At 52.9% G+C, this 19,271-nt stretch overlaps 2 protein-coding genes and 1 long non-coding RNA gene across 4 annotated transcripts in view; 2 read left to right on the forward strand and 1 right to left on the reverse strand.

Annotated features, from left to right (window-relative positions):
- Positions 1 to 3,096: 3,096 nt before the first annotated feature.
- Positions 3,097 to 4,748, reverse strand: LOC306812242. The gene is made up of 2 exons (XR_013776835.1): positions 4,112 to 4,748; positions 3,097 to 3,400 (listed from the first exon to the last, which is right to left on the reverse strand). It is a non-coding gene; the product is annotated as an uncharacterized lncRNA (long non-coding RNA).
- Positions 4,749 to 5,008: 260 nt separating this feature from the next.
- On the forward strand, positions 5,009 to 8,371 carry SC5D (sterol-C5-desaturase). Its single transcript, XM_079326958.1, has 5 exons — positions 5,009 to 5,145; positions 5,731 to 5,948; positions 6,295 to 6,427; positions 6,826 to 6,926; positions 7,150 to 8,371. Exons 2-5 carry the CDS (start codon positions 5,739 to 5,741, stop codon positions 7,612 to 7,614), a joined length of 909 nt encoding a protein of 302 aa, XP_079183084.1. The 5' UTR covers positions 5,009 to 5,145; positions 5,731 to 5,738; the 3' UTR covers positions 7,615 to 8,371.
- Positions 8,372 to 11,955: 3,584 nt separating this feature from the next.
- SORL1 (sortilin related receptor 1) overlaps positions 11,956 to 19,271 on the forward strand; it is a 47,165-nt gene continuing 39,849 nt past the window's right edge. The window contains exon 1 of one of the 2 annotated variants that reach the window (XM_079326555.1): positions 11,956 to 12,366. In XM_079326555.1, the coding sequence (XP_079182681.1) occupies positions 12,049 to 12,366 (318 nt within the window). In that variant the 5' untranslated portion in view covers positions 11,956 to 12,048. The remainder of the gene's footprint in view (positions 12,367 to 19,271) is intronic. The other variant, XM_079326554.1, reaches the window with a different exon arrangement.

The raw sequence follows: 19,271 nt of genomic DNA on the forward strand, positions 1-19,271 counted from the left end.
TCTGTGCCCTCTGTGTGTGTGTTAGCTCTGAATTCTCTCCTCCACGCCTCTTTTCTCCCTGATTTCCTCTCTGTTGCCTCATTCCCCATCTCTGTGCCTCTTTGCTCTCTGTTCTCAGCCTCTGCTCTCTCAGTCCTCACTCTCTGCCCTCTCTGTGCTTCTTTGCCCTCCTGTCCCTGCTGTCTGCTCACTCTCAGCTGGGTGCAGTGCCTCTCTGCCTTTGTTTCCTCTTTGTGCCTCTTTGCCCTCTCTCTCCCCACATTTCTCTCTGCCTCTCTTTGCTCTCCAGGTCTCCCATCTCCTTCTCCAGCCTCTTTTTGCCTCCTCCAGCCCCAGGCCCTGAGTCTCCCTTATTTCAGTGTTAATGAAGGTGCTGAGTTAATGACAGCAGCAGTGTGGGTGTGCTGAGGAGCTGCAGCCTCAGGGACAGTTTGCTCTCTGCTGGGACACCCCGAGGATGGAGAGGGTCCCTGGGGCACTGCTGGGTTATGGGATGTCCATGATTTTCTTTGGATCTTTAAATGGTTGGACAGATTGTCCAAACAGGGATGGTGTAAAGAGAGACTGACTGAGGGGATCACACTGACCACAGAATGACCACAGCCCTGACCACAGCACTGACCACAGAAAGACCCCAAAACTGACCCAAAGTAACCCCAAAAACTATCTAAAGTAACTCAAAATTTCTCAGGAGAGCAAGTTTGAACTCTAAAAAAACTCCATGTCCTATAGTAACCCAAAATCTTAATAGTTGACTTCTAGTAACCCCAAATCGACTTAAAGTAACCTGATTTTTTTCTTGACAGAATGAGTTTGAACTCTAATAACCCCAGTGATCTATAATAACCCCAAATCTTAAATATTGGCCTCTAGTAACCCCAAAATTTCCTGGAGTAACCCCAAAAGTGACCTAAAGTGACCCCAAAGTTTTCGGGAAAGAGCGAGTTTGGATTCAAATAATTCAAATGACCTATAGTAAACCTAAGTCTTAATTTTTGACCTGTAATAACCCCAAAAGTGAACTCAAGTAACCCCAACATGACCTAGAGTAACCCCAAAAGTGACCTAAAGTAACCCCAAAATTTTCTGGAGAAAGCAAACTTGAACTCTAATAACCTCAATGACCTATAACAACCCCAATATTTAATGGTTGACCTCTAGTAACCTCAAAATGAACTCAAGTAACCTCAATATGACCTAAAGTACCCCTAAAATTGACCTAAAGTAACCCCAAATTTTCTGGAGAGACCAAATTTGACCTCTAATAATCCCAATGACCTATAGTAACATCAAATCTTAAATATTGACCTCTAGTAACCCCAAAATGACCTATGGTAACCCCAAAATTGACCTAAAGTAACCCCAAATTTTTGTGGATAGAGCAAGTTTGAACTCTAATAACCCCAATGACCTATAATAACCCAAATGACCTAGAGTAACCCCAAATCTTAAATATTGACCTCTAGTAACCCCAAAATGACCTAAAGTGACCCCAAACTTTTCTGGACAGAGCGAGTTTGACCTCTAATAACCCCAATGACCTATAGTAACCTCAATGACCTATAGTAACCCCAAATTTTAATTGTTGACCCCAAGTATCCCACAAAATGATGCAAAGTAATTCCAAAGTGCTCTATGGCAAATGAGTTTGACCTCAAGAAACCCCAATTAATTAAAATTTGGGGTTACTATAGGTCATTGGGGTTACTACAGGTCATTGAGTCACTTGAGGTCAAATTGCTCTCTCCAAAAAATTTTGGGGTTACTTTAGGTCACTTTTGGGGTTACTCTAGGTCATTTTGGGGTTACTAGAGGTCAGCCATTACATTTTGAGGTCACTATAGGTCATTGAGGTTACTCTAGGTCGTTGAGGTTATTAGAGTTTGAACTTGCTCTTTCCAGAAAATTTTGGGGTTATTCTAGGTCACTTTTGGGGTTACTCTAGGTCATTTTGGGGTTACTACAGGTCAGAAATTAAGATTTCGGGTTACCAGAGGTCATTTAGGTTATTAAAGGTAAAACTCACTCTGTCTAGAAAATTTTGGAGTCATTTATGGTCACTTGAGGAAATTTTGGGGTTACTAGAGGTCAAAAATTAAAATTTGGGGTTACTCTAGGTCACTGGGTTATTTGAGGTCAAACTCACTCACTCCAGAAAATTTTGGGTCACTTTTTGGGTTACTTTAGGTCACTTTGGGGTTACTTGAGTTCATTTTGGGGCTTCTAGAGGTCAGCCATTCAGATTTGGAGTTACCATAGGTCATTTGGGTTACTGGAGATCAAACTCACTCTGTCCTGAAAAATTTGGGGTTATTGCAGGTCAATTTTTGGGTTACTTGAAGTCATTTTTGGGTTATTACAGGTCAAAAATTAAGACTTTGGGTTACTATAGGTCATTGGAGCTATTAGAGGTCAAACTCGCCCTGTCCAGGAAAGTTTGGGGTTACTTTAGGTCATTTTTTGGGGTTATTTGATGTCAAAAATTAAAACTTGGGGTTACTATAGGTAATTGGGTTACTTGAGGTCAAACTTGCTCTCTCCAGAAAAAAAATCTGGGTTACTTTAGGTCACTTTTTGGGTTACTCTAAGTCACGTTGGGGTTACTAGAGGTCAATAATTAAGATTTGGGGTTACTATAGGTCACTTGGATTATTAGAGTTCAAATTTTCTCTCTCCAGAGCACTTTTGATTATTGGGTATCATTTTCCCCCTCTTTGGGGACCAGTTTTAATCACACCCAATGTGTTTTTTCCCCCCTGTTCCAATTTTAGTGGCTTTTACAATTTCCTTCCCCCTCTGCTTTGTTCTCTGATCCCATCTCCATAGAATCCCTGTTATCATTTTAATTTGTGAGGGTTTTTTAGGATTTACCATTTTTTTGGGATTCAAGGATGTGGTTTCAGCTCTCCTCAGAGCTTCCATCCATCCAGCTTCCCACACTGAGTTTAGTATTTATGTCATTCACTGTCTCAGACTTTCACCCTACATTTGTGAACATCACCCCATAAAAAAATCCCATTTATTCTGGTGGAAGCCACACTTGTGTCAAATCCAATAAAATCATCTCTATGTTCTAATAAGAAGAGCAAACAAGCCTGATTTAAAATAATTTTTATTGAGAACTAACAATTATATGCAACTTTTTCCATGCTGGACCTGATTTTTAATTTATTTAACAAATATTTCTCCCAGCTGAACCCAAATCCATTTTATTCTTATGTTTAAATCAAGATGATTCCAGAAGGAATAAAAGTTCTGCACAGGATTTTCTCATTGAGAAATTATGGATTTGGAAAAATCATCTTTCCACATCAATATCCTGCATCTATCCCAGATGGATAAAAAAGTGCATCAATCATATGGAATATTCTGGAGCCCCAAATCTAGGAAAAACCTGAACCTATTGGAGAGATGATGACAGCAAAATATCCTAAAATACCACCCAGAGTCTCTGCACTACCCAACCCACTCTGGTTTTTGGTTTATTTTTTTATTTGTGGGGATTTTAAAGCACTGCAGGGAGTTTAAAACAGCACAAGGTTTAAAGCCAACTGGATTAGTTTGTGCTGCCCCTGAAATAAAGTGGCTACAGGGACTTGGTGATGAATTTTTTTTGTTAAAATTCCATTTACAAGCAGGGTTACTACAGGAATAACTACAGCTTTGCCAGTAAAAATTACTTTAGGTCAAGATACAACTTTTTTATTCAACTGCCTTGACAAAAAGCCCTGCTGGAAATTGTTTTCCCCTTTGTCTCTGTCCTACACTTGGCTGTCTGTATTTATGACACCAGCAGCTTGTAAATAACAAATGGGACTCAAGTTTCCTTATAAATCAGTGTTTCAGTCCAAAAATTCCAGTTTTAATGCCTATAACTGCAACAAAATATAATCTTCTGGACTGATTTTTATATTCTGAAGTTTCCCTAAAGTTCTATTGGGAAAACAAGCAAAAGAATTGACTGTATCTTAATAAAAATAAGCTTGGGGGGTTACAATTTTTTCTCATGGTGGGTAAAATGCTTTTGGTGGCTGAGGCAATGTCAGAAATACATTTTGGTGAATCTCTCCATCCCTCCATACCAGATTTTTTAAAGCACATAGTCACAAACCTTTGCAGCTAAAAGCACTCCCAGTGCTGTGCAAGTAGGAAATTCCAGGAATTTGGGGAGAGACATGAGCAGGAACAATGATTTGAGCAAAGCCCTTGCTGTGCTTCTCTGCTGGAGTGTTCATCCCTCGCCCTGGAGAGGTGGAAAGGTTTGACCTGAAAAGAGGAAAAGAGATGTATTACCTGGGGGAAATTGAGGGGGAAAATGAAGGAAAAACTGAGGGAAAAACTCGGGAAAAACACAAGGAAGAACTCAAGGAAGAACACAAGGAAGAACCCAGGGGAGAACTCAGGGAAAAACTCACTCAGGGAAAAAACTCAAGGAAAAACGCAGGGAAGAACCCAGGGGAGAACTCGGAATAACCCAGGAAAAAACTCACTCAGGGAAAAACTCATTCACTCAGGGAAAAACTTAAGGAAAAACTCAGGGAAAAAAACTCGGGCAAATTGAAGTGGGAGAGACGAGGTGAGTCTGGAGTTAAAAGCTGTTGCAGAGGAAACTGCGGGGGTGGGGAATAGAATAAAAATCATTAATTAAAATAAGCAGGGTTACAAACTGTCTGCGAGGGCGGGGGGGCACAGCAGGAGCTGGGAATGCCCAAGGCCAGGCTGGACAGCGGGGCTGGAGCAGCCTGGGATGGCGGGAGGGTGAAACCGGACGGGGTTTAAGGTCCCTCCGAAGCCACAGGGGGGACATCGGCACCGAGGGGACAGCAGGGGACAGCAGGGAGGGGACAGCAGGGGCGGCGGGATCGCGCAGATTCCCTGGGACAGCGCCCGAGGCACCGCACGGAGCGGAACGACAGCAGAGCCACGCCCATACCCAGACCACGCCCCATTCCTGACCACACCTTATTTTTTAAGCCACGCCTCGTCACGCCCCAGCCAATGACAACGCCCCCAGACGGTGACTCCGCCCCTTTTCACGCGCTGACGTCACCGCCCGAGGTGGCGCGAGCCCTTCCGCCGGTGACGTCACGTGGCGCTACCGCGCGGCCCCGCCCCCGCCCCGCGCCGCTCCGGGACCCCGGGCAGGTAACGGGACGCGGGGTTTGGGGTGCGGGGACACCGGAATGGGGGGTCGCGGGGGGGGGGGACACCCCGGCACGGCCCCCGCGCCCCGCCGGCATCACGCTCCCCGTTCCCGGCAGCTCGCGGTGGCGTCCTGGCGCTGGCAGTGCCACCTGCGGCTCCCGACACTGTCACCCCCCTTGGCCACCCCCCCTTGGCCACCCGGGGACCCCCGAGGAGGGCACGGAACCGAGCCCGGCGCCCGTTTTATTTTTTTTTTTTGTGCTGCCACAAAAGGGGTTTTGCACTCCGGACCCACATGCCGCTGTCACCCGTCCCGCTGCCACCCACAGCCCGCTGTCCCCTGTCACAAGTGTCCCCTGTCACAAGCGCCCCCTCCCGCAGCAACAGAGCACAGAATTAGGCGGGTCCCCCCCTTTGCATCTTCCTGCTTCACACCCAGGCTTGGTTCCCAGTCCCAGCTCAGGTGATGCAGACAGACGGACAGCATTCCACCCCTGCCACTCCCCTGCCCACAGCCCGATTTCCCGTGCCCCTCCCCGTGGGGAGGGACATCTTGGAGCAGTCACAGCTGCCCTTTTCCTGCAGGAGCCACCATGGATCTGGTGCTGGAAGCCGCGGACCGGCACCTGCTGACGCCCTACGTGTACCCGGCGGGGTGGCCCGAGGACGAGCCGTGCCGCCAGCTCCTCAGCCTGTTTGTCATCACCAACCTGGGCGCCCTCGCCCTCTACCTGCTCTTCGGCACCCTCAGCTACTACTTCATCTTCGACCACGAGCTCAAAAAGCATCCCCAGTTCCTGGAGGTGGGTGCAGCTTGCAACTTCTCACCCAGACGCTGAATGGCAGTGTCCCCTTCGCTGTCCCCTTATCCATTCTGAATGTCACCTGTCATTGCTGTGGCACGGGTTGTCCCCACTGTCACATTCACCCCTCTCAGCCTGCTGTTACCCCTGATTAGAATGCCACAGCCCCCTAAACCCAACACCCAGCCCTGCCCAAGCACAGCTGTCCCCATATGAGCAGCACCCGTGTCCCACACCATGGCACAGATGTCACGACAAAGGGGTGGCCAAGATGCCAGCCCTTACGAGGGGCACTGGAGCTCTCAGGTGTCCCCTGTGCCCCTGACCCCTCTTGTCACACCCCCAGAACCAGGTGAGCCGGGAGATCTCCTATGCCCTGCGCTCCCTGCCCTGGATCAGCGTCCCCACTGTCGCCCTGTTCTTCGCCGAGGTGCGGGGCTACAGCAAACTCTACGACAACATCGAGGACTCCCCGTATGGTGAGTGAACCTCCCTGCACCCCCTGCCACAGCAGTGTCCTGTCCCCACCTGGATTACCTCCCTCAGCTCCCTTTTCTCCCAATGACAACCCCAAGAACTCCTCCTGTCCCAGCTGTCTGCCAAAAACCCAAGTTCTCTTTAGGGGAGGCCCCCATACACCCTCACTCCTCCTGACACACTCCACTCTCCACTAAAGAGATCCTTCCCTTCCCTGGGCACGGCTCCCAGCACCTGACTCACTTTCCCTGAGTCACAGGGCACAGCCTGATGCTCTCACTTCAGTGGGGCAGACCCTGACGTGGCTCACACGTGTGTCCCACCACGAGGACATTGTGGAGACCCTCACAGCCTCCTGATGCCCACATGTGCCACCTCTAACAACCCTGTCCCCCTCCAGGCTGGTCTGGTGTCTTCCTCAGCATGCTGTCCTTCCTCTTCTTCACTGACATGGGCATCTACTGGATACACCGTGGGCTGCACCACAAGCTGTTCTATAAGGTATGGGACAGGACAGGGGGCTCTGGATGAGAGTCCTTGGCCTGCTCTGGTGACATTTCCCAGGGAATCCTTGGGTGGGAATGGCTGAACAAGGTGACACCATGTGATGGGAGCTAAGAGCCATTTGAGACCCTCTCAGTTTGGGTGGTGATGGCCCAAACAGCATCCCTTGGGGCCGTGAATCCCTAAAAGAGCCCACCTTGACAGCCCCCTGTGCCCACAGCGCTTCCACAAGCCCCACCACCTGTGGAAGATCGCCACGCCCTTCGCCAGCCACGCCTTCCACCCCGTGGATGGCTTCATGCAGAGCCTGCCCTACCACGTGTACCCCTTCCTGTTCCCCCTGCACAAAGTCACCTACCTGGGCCTCTACATCTTCGTCAACGTCTGGACCATCTCCATCCACGACGGCGACTACCGCGTGCCGCGGCTGCTGCGGCACGTCATCAACGGCTCTGCCCACCACACCGACCACCACCTGTACTTCGACTACAACTACGGCCAGTACTTCACCCTCTGGGACAAGATTGGGGGTTCTTACAAGAGCCCCACGTCCTTTGAGGGCAAAGGTCCCCACGATTACCTGCGCAGGCTGCGAGAGAAAGAGCTGGGAGCGTCCAACGGCACCGCGGCCTCCAAGAAAGACCCGGGAACGTCCAACGGCACCGTGGCCTCCAAGACTGAGTAGGCTTCCTCCAAGAGTGTCCCTTCTCTGGCTGGATCCTCACCAGCCACCCAAGACTTTTCCACGGACAAAGAGTCCCTGTCCCCAATGACGTGACCAGCGTGGGGTGATTTTTGGTGAGCATCCGAACCTGCCCCGATCCCAAAACGGCGCTGTCCGGCCATGCTCCACACCACAGATCTGCCCTGCTTCTCCTGCTGCTGCCCCTCCCAGCTCCCCCTGGATCTCTGCTAAGGTCCCTGCGCTGCTTTAGTGCTGTGCTGATGCTTTATAAGAAGAATAACATGGCACAAATAGAACAGTGATTTGGCACAAATTAACGTGACTCGTGGCAGGGTCTTTGTCCCACTGCTGCGCCCCTTTGCTGATGATTCCTTGTTCCCATCATGGTGTCCATCGGGATGAGCTCTATTTTGGAAGAAAACCCTACCTTTTGGAGGTGGTGTGGCTTCTTCTGATGGCTCCCTTGGTGGGACTTCTTGCACTCAGCCTCCTTCCTCTTGCCTGGGGATGTCCCATGGAAACATCATGCCTGTAGGACAGAGGTGTGCTTTGAGTCTTGTGGGTCTCTCAAGCCCCCTGAGAACACTGAGGAGGAAGGGAGGAGGAACAGGCACCCAGATGTGAGGGGCAGGGGCTTCTCCTCACTCAAGGGTTCATGGCCAGCTTCCTCCCCTAAGGGCTGTGTTTTTCCTGCTGAAATCTGGTCACCCCACCTTTGGGGTGTTTGAGTGTTCAATAAATCTCAATTGCCAACTTGGCTGCTGTTTGCTCCCTTCTCCCTGACTCATGCAAAGTGTCCTGGGGCAGCAAACCCATGAGGGACTTGTCACAGACCTGTGCTGTGCTGGCTGAAAAATTTGGGCCAAAACAGCAGAAGATGGGCAAGATAAAGTCAGAGTGGCCAGAGCCACTTCCAATGCCCCAAACCTCCTCAGGTGTAACCACGTCCCTGCACAGTGACACCTGTGCTTTCCCATTCCCTGCTCCCCCAGTGTCACCAGTCACTGCAGCCCTGCTGCCCTTACTGGGCATGGAGGGAGGCCCTTCTTGGAGTCCCTTGCTGTGGGGACAGCCCCTCTGCTCCTCATCCAGTCTCAGCTGTCCCCAGGCAGGCATGGCCAGGGCCACACCACCACACCTGTGGTACTTGGGTCACCTGTCCCATGTCCTGCCAGCCCAGCCAGTCTGCTTTCACCTTTCCACCTGCCCATCCCAACTCAATCTCCCCACGTGCACAGGACCCCTGACCTCTGTTTGCTGATTAACCTGGGCCCTAAGGTCGAGGCACAGCCCAGACAAACACAGTGACAACACCAGAGTCCTTGGCCAGCCTGATTCCCAATCCACATGACACCCTTAAGAAAAGCCCCAGATTTCTCATCACCCCATCCTCCCCTTAGTCAGCCCAGTGCCTGGGCAGCCCATCCTGGCAGCTTTGGGACAGACAGGGACCCCAGGGCAGTAAAGCCCTAGGATGAAATGGCATCACTGCTGGTGCCCAGTGCTCCCTGCCCTGTGTTCTGGACATTCCCAGGGATGGATGTGCAGCACCCCAGTGCTGGGCAGGGGCAGATCCTGTCCTGCTGGTCACTCACACCCTGCCAGGGCTGTGGGCACAGCACACATCCCCCGGGGTGGCCTTGGGCCACTGGAGCATGGACAGCAGCAGCCCTGGCTCTGGTCCCTGCTGCTGCTGCTGCCACAAGATGGGGATGTTGTTCACGACAGCCTCGCTGGAGCTGCACCTGCGTGGATGCTCCTCCTCCTCCTCCTCCTCCTCCTCCTCCTCCTCCTCTCCCCAGCGTGGGGCTCTGCCCCTGCTCCCTCACATGGGGTGTCCCTGCTCCAGTTCCCTGAGGAATGACCCCGTTCCTCATGCAATTCCTGACATCAGAGCCTTTCCTGCTGATTTGTCTGCAGTGTCTTCCCTGTCCCACCCCACACAGAGCATTTCCTTCCCTCCTGTCACCCCCACAGGATGCTGTGCCACACATCAGGGCAGTGCACTGAACATCCCCCTCAGAGACACCCCAGCACACAAAGTGGTGTGTGAATGCAGCAATTGGGTGCCTCTGACACAGCCCTGAGCCCTGCAGGGAACCCTGCAACCATCATCCTCCTCTGAGGAAGGCTCTGAGACCAATTCCATGGGTCTTCAGCTCCTGGCATCCCTGTTTTGCTCCCTGATCCAACTTCAGCAACAAGCAATGGTTCCTTTAAGCAGCTTCACTCTCTCAGTGAGGCTTTGTGGGGAATGGCTGTTCAACCCCTCAGTCCCCCAAACCCTCTGGGACCTCTAAAGCTGAGACAGGGAAAGGTCTCAAGGCAGAGGGGAAGGAAAACCAGGGGGCCAGGGGCTCCTCACCTTGCTCTGGGAGTTCACAGCTTTGCTGCTGATGAAATCCAGATGGACCTTAAAATAAACTCTGCACTGTTCCCCTCTCCCCTTTACGTCTCTTTTTGAGAAACAAAAAATACCTTGGCAGGGGAAACGTGTGTTTCCCTGCACAAAGAAAGAGCCATTCATCTGTGAGCATTTACCAGGGCTGGGTCCACCCAAGAGCTCCAGGCAAAAGCTCTTTGTGCCCAGCACAGGGAGCTCACAGGGGGACAGGGACCCTTCTGCACCCTGCAAGAAGAGCTGGAAGAGAGACAGTAAACCCCCCAAACACCATTTTCCTCCATTTAGCACCTCAGCAAAGGCAGTTCCTGGTTTCTTCCTATTTCTTATTCTATTCCTCACCTCTGGGTCCTTTTTGAATTTTCTCATCTGGCCCAGAGAGCAGCTGCTGCAGGGATTCCCACTCAACAAAACTCCCTCAAGGACTCTGCCCATACCCACAGTGACCTCCTGTCCTCCAGGGGGACATTACTGTGAGCCAAGACCTCTCAAAGCTTTATTAGGAGGGCTTATAATTGTATTGACCTGATAACTGAAATACACTAACTGGGTTTCTAGGTGAAAGCACCTCGGGGAAAGCTCTGGACAACATTCCTGCTATTAAGGCAAGTGGAATGAGGGGGAGCAAGATTGCCTTGGGGCTGTCCATGGGATTTATAGCCTCTCATTCCTTCACTGCTGGGCCACATCCATTTTCTTTGATGGTAATGCTGGAATGGTGCATATGAGGCAGAGGGGTTGGAAGCCATCAGTGTGCTCTCAGTATCTTGGAGACACAAGAGGCCTGAGCCATTTCTTAGCAGCAAGATCATGCCTAAAAAACCACCTCTGGCTTAGAGAAACAAGCTGGGGCTGAGCAGCAGGCACAGCTCAACTGTCCTGTCATCTCCCAGTGTCATTTGGATCTCCTGCCTCAAATCCTTGCTCCCCCTTGCCCTGCTCTGTGGCAGCAGGGATACACACAAGCCCCAGGCAGGGAGGGGACAAATTGCTCTCTGAAAGGGATGCACAGTGACCAGAGCAGCAGAACCAGGGGAATCCCCACACCTGGGAGTCCAGCTCCCTCAGTAAATCAGAGCTGTGGCCACTGGCATCAGTCCTGTGCTGTCCCTGCATAACCAACCAAGCATCATCTCCTGCACTTCAGTGAGTTACAGGCATGTTCCCTATGCCAAGTGTTCTGTGGGAAGCACACAGACACTCAAACCCACCTGCCATGTGCCAGGGCCTCCCCACTCTCACAGGGAAGAATTTCTTCCTAACATCCAATCTAACCCCACTCTTTGCCAGTTTGAAGCCTTTCCCCTTTGCCCTGCCACTCCACACCCTCCTAAACAGCTTCATTTATTTCAACACAGTTTCCTCTAATTCACTCTCTCTTCCTTCAACTTGATTTCTGCCTGCTTCATTTCTCCTTAACTCCATTCCACAGAAATTAGGTTGAACTTATTTCACTCCATCTCAACAGGCACCCGAGCATCCTCCAGAGAGGGAGAGGAAGAAGGAGAAAGGGCAGGGGAAAGGAGAGGGAGAGCAGACACGGGGAAGAGGGGACAAGTTTTAGAAAATGAACAACAACAATTAACCAGAACTTATGCGACTCGAGCATCCTCCACAGAGGGAGAAAAACACGGAGAGGGAGGATAAAATGAAAAGAGGAAGGAAAAGAGTGAGAAGGGGGGGGCGAGCTTCAAAAATGAACCACAGAAATTAAGCACAACTTAGGCGACTTAGGCGACTCGAGCATCCTCCGCAGAATGAGAAAAAGACGGAGAGGGAGGAAAAGAAGAAAAGAGGAAAAGAGGAAGGAAAAGAGCGAGAAGGAGGGGGAGGGGGGCGCGAGCTTTAGAAAATGAACCACAGCAATTAACCACAACTTATGCAACTTAGGCGACTCGAGCATCTTCCGCAGAGGGAGAAAAAACACGGAGAGGGAGGAAAGGAGGGAAAGGGGAAGGAAAGGAGCGAGAAGAGGGGAGGGGGCCCGAGCATCCGCGGCGGCGGGGGGCGGCGGGGGGCTCGCAGCGCTGCCCATGCACATTCTCTCCGGGCGGCGGCGCGGCTGCTGCCGCTCCTGCGGCCCCGCTGCGCTCCGCTGCGCTCCGCCCGGCCCCGGCGGCTCGAACATGGCGACACGGAGCTGCGGCGGGGCCGGCCGTGCCTGCCCGCTCCCCCGCCGCCTGCTGCCGCTGCTGCCGCTGCTGCTGCTGCCGCTGCCGCCGGCCGCGGGCTCCCGCTCGCCGCCGCCGCTGCTGCTCCGAGCGCCGCCGGCCCCCGCAGCCCCCGCCGAGCCCCCGCGGGGCCGCCGCGCCGCGCCGCGCCCGCCGGAGCCCATCCAGGTGTACGGACAGGTGAGCCCGCACCGCGGGGGGATGGCGAGGGGCGGGGGGCGCGCGGCTGGATCAGCCCGTATCCCCCTCTGGAGAACGCTCCATCCATCACCGCGCTCTCCCCATCCTAACCCGGGGGTCGCGGCGGGCGAGGAAGGAAGGGTCGGTGTGGGGTTCGCCGCTCTGCTGTGCCCCGAGTTCTGCTGTGCCTTGATCTCTGCTGTGCCCCTGGTTCTGCCCACATTCCCCCTTGGAGAACGCTCCATCCATCACTGCCCTCTCCCCATCCTTCCCCGGGGGTCGCGGCGGGTCCCGCTTGGGCAAGGAAGGTGCGGGGTTCGCTGCTCTGCTGTGCCCCGATCTCTGCTGTGCCCCGATCTCTGCTGTGCCCCAGGCTCTGCCCGCATCCCCCGCAGCCGCCTCGCTCGCTCGCCGCGGTCACGTTCGCCCTGGTACCCGCTGGTAGCCGCGGGCTCGCTGCCGGCGAGATGCGCTCCCCAAAGGGAGCCAAGGGCAGGGATTGGGGCCGGGCATCCCCAGCGCCGGGGATGGGGATGGGGAAGGGACGGCGATTCCCCGCAGGGATGCTCGCCGTGAGCATCGGGAGGACATGGCTATTGGTGAGGCACGGTGTCCTTCCCCGCCTGGAGGGCTCCCTGCGTGTCCAAGGATCCTCCACCGGTCCTTGGAAAAGAAGGGGAGCGGAGTTGCTCACGGCAGGAAAACACAGGAGCTGCTATTTCTGAAACCTGGCAAGTTTTGCTGTCAGGACCGTGAAGGTTCCCCTTCATCCCTTCTTTTCCATCTTTTCTGGGTGGTGATGGCAAATGGCACTTGGATTTTCGGCTGGGGAAAGCTTCAGCCTTTTAGAGGTTCTACTTTATTTTTGATGTGCTCACGTGCTGTCCACACTCTGCTGCCCTACTTGATCCTCCTTGCTGACACTGCCTGTGTCCCCATCACGTGCCCAAAATGCTGATGGGGAGGGACCAGCCCACGGAGGGACAGGAGAGGCTTTGAGCCTTCAGTGACATCTCCCTTTGCCTCCTTCGATAGTGCTTTCCAATTTCCCCTTTTTGCTATTTGTAGGATGAGAAGGAGCTGGTCTCGAGCAGGGCTGGCCCTGGAGCTGCTGGAGAGGCACATGCAGGGCTGGTGCTGCTCCTAAAGCCCTTCTGTTCCCTTGTTTAGGGAAAAGCTGTTCCTCCTCCCCTTGAAAATCTGCTTCGCCTCCTCTACCTCCTCAGCGTTTGGCTGTTTTTAGCATAACACAGCTACCCCATTTTAGAAGAAAACATGACACTTGTCTCTCATCCACGGCAAGACATTGGTGGCACTTTCCCTTCTGTCTCCCCATGCCTTCTGTCCAGCCCACCTGCCAGGTAGAGAGCTGCTGTGGCAGGAATGTCCCTGTCACCTGCACACGGAGCTGCAGACCCAGGAGGGTGCAGTAACCCTGCCACTATCCAGGACAGGACTAACAGGAAGCAGTGAGAGTTCAAGAGTTTGTCACTGTTTGGGCTTTTCTCATTGCCTCAAGCTTCCAGAGGGGATTTGCCTGAGGAATGGAGCTGCTCTCATTGGCAGCAGAGCACCCAGCACCCCTTCCCTTCTCTGCTTTGGGGCAGGACACACTGATTTTACAGCCCGGGTGTGTCACCAGGAAGAGTTGCTCGGCACTAAACAACATTTCTGAGTTCTGCCAAGTGCTACAGCACTTTAAATCAGGGCTCTGCTTTAGTAAAAGGGACAAGGGGGAGCCTGTGTGTCCTAGGCTGGGTTACAGATCTGACCACACAAGTTCCTAATGCCCGGGAAGCCGTGCTCAGGGGTCTCGTGCCTGGTCACAAGCACCCAACAATCCCCGTGACCTCCCTCCCCCAGGCCTCTGGCACTCCAACACCAGCACAAAATCGTGCAGTCCAAGCACTCCTCTCTCAGGGCCATCAGTGCTTGGATGAGCATCCCTGTGCCATGTCACTGCAGTCCCTGATCTGGGACACATCCCGTGCCTTTGGCAGGGCACTTGGCCATATGCTACGCACTGGCTCGTGCCCCAAAACTCTCTGCCCTTCCCTGGCTCTCCAGTGTGCTCCTGAAGCAGGCTGGTGGGACAGCAGAGAGCCCAGGCTCAGCCCAGAGCTGGGGAAAGCAGCGTTTGCTGCTGGCGGGGGTGATACCTGGGAGCAGAGCTCTGTCTGGAACCGAGCAGGGGAAGAACATCCAAACCCTTTGTAGCTCCTCAGGAGCCAAACACAGCTTACTCAGCACTGTCAGGAACAGGCTCAGAGCCCTCTTGCCTTGGACACCCAAGCACAAGCACAGGATGTTACTTGGATTTTTTTATCTGGACCCTCACTGCCGATCGCATCCTTGCTGGGCAGGCTGCAGCAAAACTTCCCAGGAACATCACCAAATAACAGGACCACAGCCTAACCCCCCTCTGTGGCTTTTCCTTGGTTTTTTCTGACTCTGAAGCAGCAGCAATCAGCAGACCAAATGCCTGACTCTGGAGCTGTCAGCTCTGAGACAGAGCAGGTTTTGTTCCCGTGGGCAGCCCTCACCTCTGTGGGATTGTTGCTGAGGGTTACAATGGACAGACTGTCTGAGGCAGGACTCTGGCAGCAGAGAAGCATCCCCAGGGCATGAAAACTTCATCCTCAGGGCCAGCAGGGCTCCCTAAACCCCTTCCACACCTCAGCCTGCCCTCCTGCTCCTGGCACGAGCCCCCAGCCCCATGGCAGGTCTGCCACCCACCCTCCTGTCCCCTCACAACCTTTGTGCTCCTGCCTACACAGCCCTGCTCAGACCTGGAAACAGGGCCTGGCTCCAGGATTTTCCATTTCCATGGAACCTCCCCACCATCCCACATAAATCCTGGCTGCTGGGTGTGAACCAGCCACGAGCCACAAGGACTGCAACAAACAGGGAGAGACCTGCAGCCCCTCTGGCTGCCTGAGTGTGTGCTGGGGACGGGTGTGCAGCCAGTGCTGTGTCATGGCTGTGGCAGACACAGAGGAAAAATGCTGGGGCAGAAACCCAGGGTGGGTCTGCTGGTCCTGAGGGGGAGAGGGGAGTTGTGAGAGCATTGACACTGCTAAGACATATCTAACATTTACCTGCACACATCCCATCCTCTTCTTTGGAAAGAGTTTATCTAAAGCCACCCTCTAAAGCACACAACTCGGAAGAAATCTTTTCTTTAAACCACACTGGGACAGAAGACATGTCACTGCAAGGCTTGAGCCTCTCCCTGTGCTCAAAACCTGCATGTGGCTGTCACCTCTGTGCCTCCCTGTCCCCTGAACCAGTGTTAGTGCCTGCCCTAACATCATCTTCCCCTTCTGGGGGGAACTATTTCATTGCTCACAGCCTTCCTGTTTCCTGATGATTTACCCCACCCTGCCTTTGAGGTAAAGCACTGAGTTTTCATCATTTCCAGGCCATTTACTGCGACCTGCCCTCCTGTCATCCCACCACTTGACCTTGACCCTTCCCACCCCTCTGTGTTGATGGAGACCTCGGTTAACCCCCTGTGCAGAGGTGCAGAGCTGGCAGAGAGCCCTGCTGCTCCCAGGGAGGCAGAGGCTGCTGTGCAGGGTGAGCCCATCCAGCCCTGGGAGCGCAGACATCAGTCACGCCGCATCGCAATTGAACCGTACTTAATTTTGACCTACTTTACCAGCCTGGCAGAGCCTTCCCAGATCAGACTTTAACCTTCTGGAGGTGCCCTGGGTGGTGACAGCGTGTCCCAGCTGCGTCCTTTTCCTCCTTCTTTGTGTTAGCAGGTCACCCTCCCCATTGCTGGGTCTTTCATGGCCACCTTGACAAGGTTTCCCCACTCCTGGCATTTGCTTTTTGCTACAGCTTGATCCCTGGAAGCCACACAGCTCCTGCTCCTGGCACCATGGTGCCTGGGAGAGGTATTTGTGGTTTTATTCATTGTTTTTCCCCTCCAGCAGATTCCTCACAGATCCTGTGAGTGCTGTGGTGTCCCAGGGGCATCGCTCAAGCTTTCCAGAGCTGCAATGACAAGCTCATGCACACTCTGGACCTCTTCTGCAGCCTTCCTCCTTCCTTATGTGAATTTCATCAGCACTTCCCAAATCTGCTGGGGGAAGCCTCCATTCCCATCACATCCCTGCCCTTCTATCAATTTATGAGAGCCCAGGTTGTTTTTGAGGTTGTTTCTGGATTCCTGCCCTGACCCCAATCTTCCTCCTCCCTTACTTTGTCCATTCTCCTGGAAACAACAGCTCCAGGGAGAGCTCTCTTGGTGGTGGCAAAGAGAAAACAAGCCCTGCAAGCAGATGATTTCAGCATTAACTAAATTAACACGGGGCCTGGCACTCTCTGAAATGAGTCACCCGTGTTTCATATCAATGATTTCAGACCCTGGCATTTCCAGTCCAAGCCACAAGCAGCGCCACGGCAGGCACAGGCTGCGTTCTGAAATCCCACGGCAGGGCTGGGAGCAGATGCTGGGAGCAGAGCAGAAGGTGCAGTAATGAAGCTTTAGCAGGAGCAGGAATGCACCCATGGCACTCTGGGGCCAGCTCTTGCGTCAGCCCTGCTGGGGGGGACAGGGAATGGGGACAGCAGGCTGGCACTTGTCCTCTGCAGCCAGGTCACAGCACCTTTTCTTTTCCTGCCCTGAGCTATCCTCTTTTGCCTCTGACCCCTTCTTCAGCCCAGTCCTCATTCTCCCACCTACTAGGCACAAGATATTTAGCCCATTCCCCTTGCCCACAGATGTCCTGGCAGCCCTGGAGCCGTGATCTGAGCTGGTGGCAACACTTGGATGGTTTCAGTGCTGCTCACAGCCACACAGGACCCTTGCTCTTTGCCACCCCTGCTTATCAAACAGCAGTGATAACTCATTAACTACCCCAGAAATTCCCCAGGAACTGCATTTGTTTGTAGGCCACTTTGAGGATGGGAAAACACCCCAGTGAGCATGGGAATCTTTGCTCTGCACTCAGGTTTACAGCACTGAGCTGTCACAGTGCATCACCTCCCGAGGAACCGCGGAGCTGCAGCCCCAGCCCTCGAGCTGGAGCTTTAATCCTCAACAAAGCAAACCCAGGGACACACACAGCGAGCTCCCAAACCCCCTGGACACCAAGAGCAGCCCCTAATGCTGCCCTGTCACTTGTCACTGCTGTTACAAGTCAGCCAGCACACGATATTTCTGCTGGCAGCTCACCACAGCCAGCAGTGGGATTTCTGCACGGGGAGGTCACGCTTCCCACACAGAGCAGGGGCTCCAGGGATGGGATTTAGAGTCCTCTGGTGAGGGAGGGCTGGAGAGCAGCTCCAGAGAGCTGTCCCTGCCAGTCACCCATCCCCTGGCCAGCCTGCACCATGCTGGAGCCAGGGCATTTCATGTTTGTCACATGCCAGGGGTGAGCCACCTCCACAACCAAAATCCTTCTCCAAACTCCCAACCTGGGCACAGACAACTAAGAGGGATGTGACAGGAAGGGAAGCTGCTGTTTGTAGAGTCAGCACTGCACTCACCCAGGTCTCCTCAATTCCTGACATCCATCACCTCTCCAGGCTCAGCAGGACATTTCCATCTCAGCTCCAGACATTCCCTCTGCCAGCCCAGCCTGGAGCTCTCAGGCTCCAGCTGCATCCCTGAAGCTCATCCCTGCTCTCAGATGGCAGCTCCAGGGGCTTCTTCTCATCCCATTCCTGCAGGGCAGTCATTTGTTGGAAGATGCTGTTAACAAAGAAATAAATACATAGCAAAGTTAGAAACATTAACTCCATTAACTACAGCTACAAGCAGCCTCTGCTATGTCTTGGCTCCACTTTTCCCCTCCTGGACTTCATTTGGCACTTTACGTATTAGGAGGAGAAATTAGAATTTCATGCATATTTCATATATACTTAATCACTTGGCAAAGACCAAAACACTTTCCCATTAAGTGGAATTTATGCTAAATGCTGTTTCCATTAGGCACCAGTCACTGCCTGTTCAGAGGTTACACCAGTTCCCCAGGCAGGGGAGGTGGGGACAGTGTGACAGTGCCAAAGCAGCAGGGCAGGGTCCCTAACCCAGCCTTATTCCACAGATCCCATCCTGGTTAATGGGACATCAGCTGCTTGCTGCTCCCCTGAGCCACTTGGGTCCCCACTGAGTTCTGCAGGGCAGCAAAAACAAAAGTTTGAGGCTCACAAACCCAACCCAGTGCTGTACAACCCTTCCTGGGAGACTTACAGCATCCTTGTGCTGCCTTCTCCTGCTTTACTCCCTCTAGTAAGAGCTTCTCCAGCTGCTCCAAAATCTTCCTGCTGAGTGCTCCTCCCTCCTGCCAGGAGCCAAAGCTTATCTTTGTCTTTATTTAGGGACTGCCATCCTCAAACTGCCTGAGCTCACCTGGCTCCTCCAGGACTAACAAAGCTCAGCTGGCTCCCCTGAACCCAAACAAGTTATTCCTGGATTTTGGGTTTCACTACACTTCCCAAGTCTCCAAAAAGGGGTCTTGCTGTCTGCTTTATCTTACAAGAAAAAAAGATATAAAGGTTTACTGCTGAGGTTAAATCAAGGTGCAGATAGGAGTCTCCTCTGGCTTTCCTGCTTTTGAAATTCCAAGGGTTGGATTTCTTGTGAAAAAAAAAAAAATAGAAAGAGAAGTCCTTTTAAAATTGACACTGGTAGTAACAAACCCCTCTCAATTGAGAGGATCTAAAGGGCCAAATTCTGTGTTCTAATAGTGCCCAACTCCAGCCTGAGCACAGCTGGTCACCCAAAAAAGCTGCACCCAAAATAACCAACAGAGATGTGGGAGATTTAAACGGGGTTATTCTGCTCCCAGAGCAGGGGAGGGGGGCTGGGAGCACAGTGAGCTCCACACCCGAGGCTGGCTGAGTGAGCAGCATCCCTGCATCCTCAAACAGCGTTTTTCCTTTTAATTATA

The sequence above is a fragment of the Erithacus rubecula genome (assembly GCF_903797595.1).
Source record: "Erithacus rubecula genome assembly, chromosome: 25".
NCBI lineage: Eukaryota > Metazoa > Chordata > Aves > Passeriformes > Muscicapidae > Erithacus > Erithacus rubecula.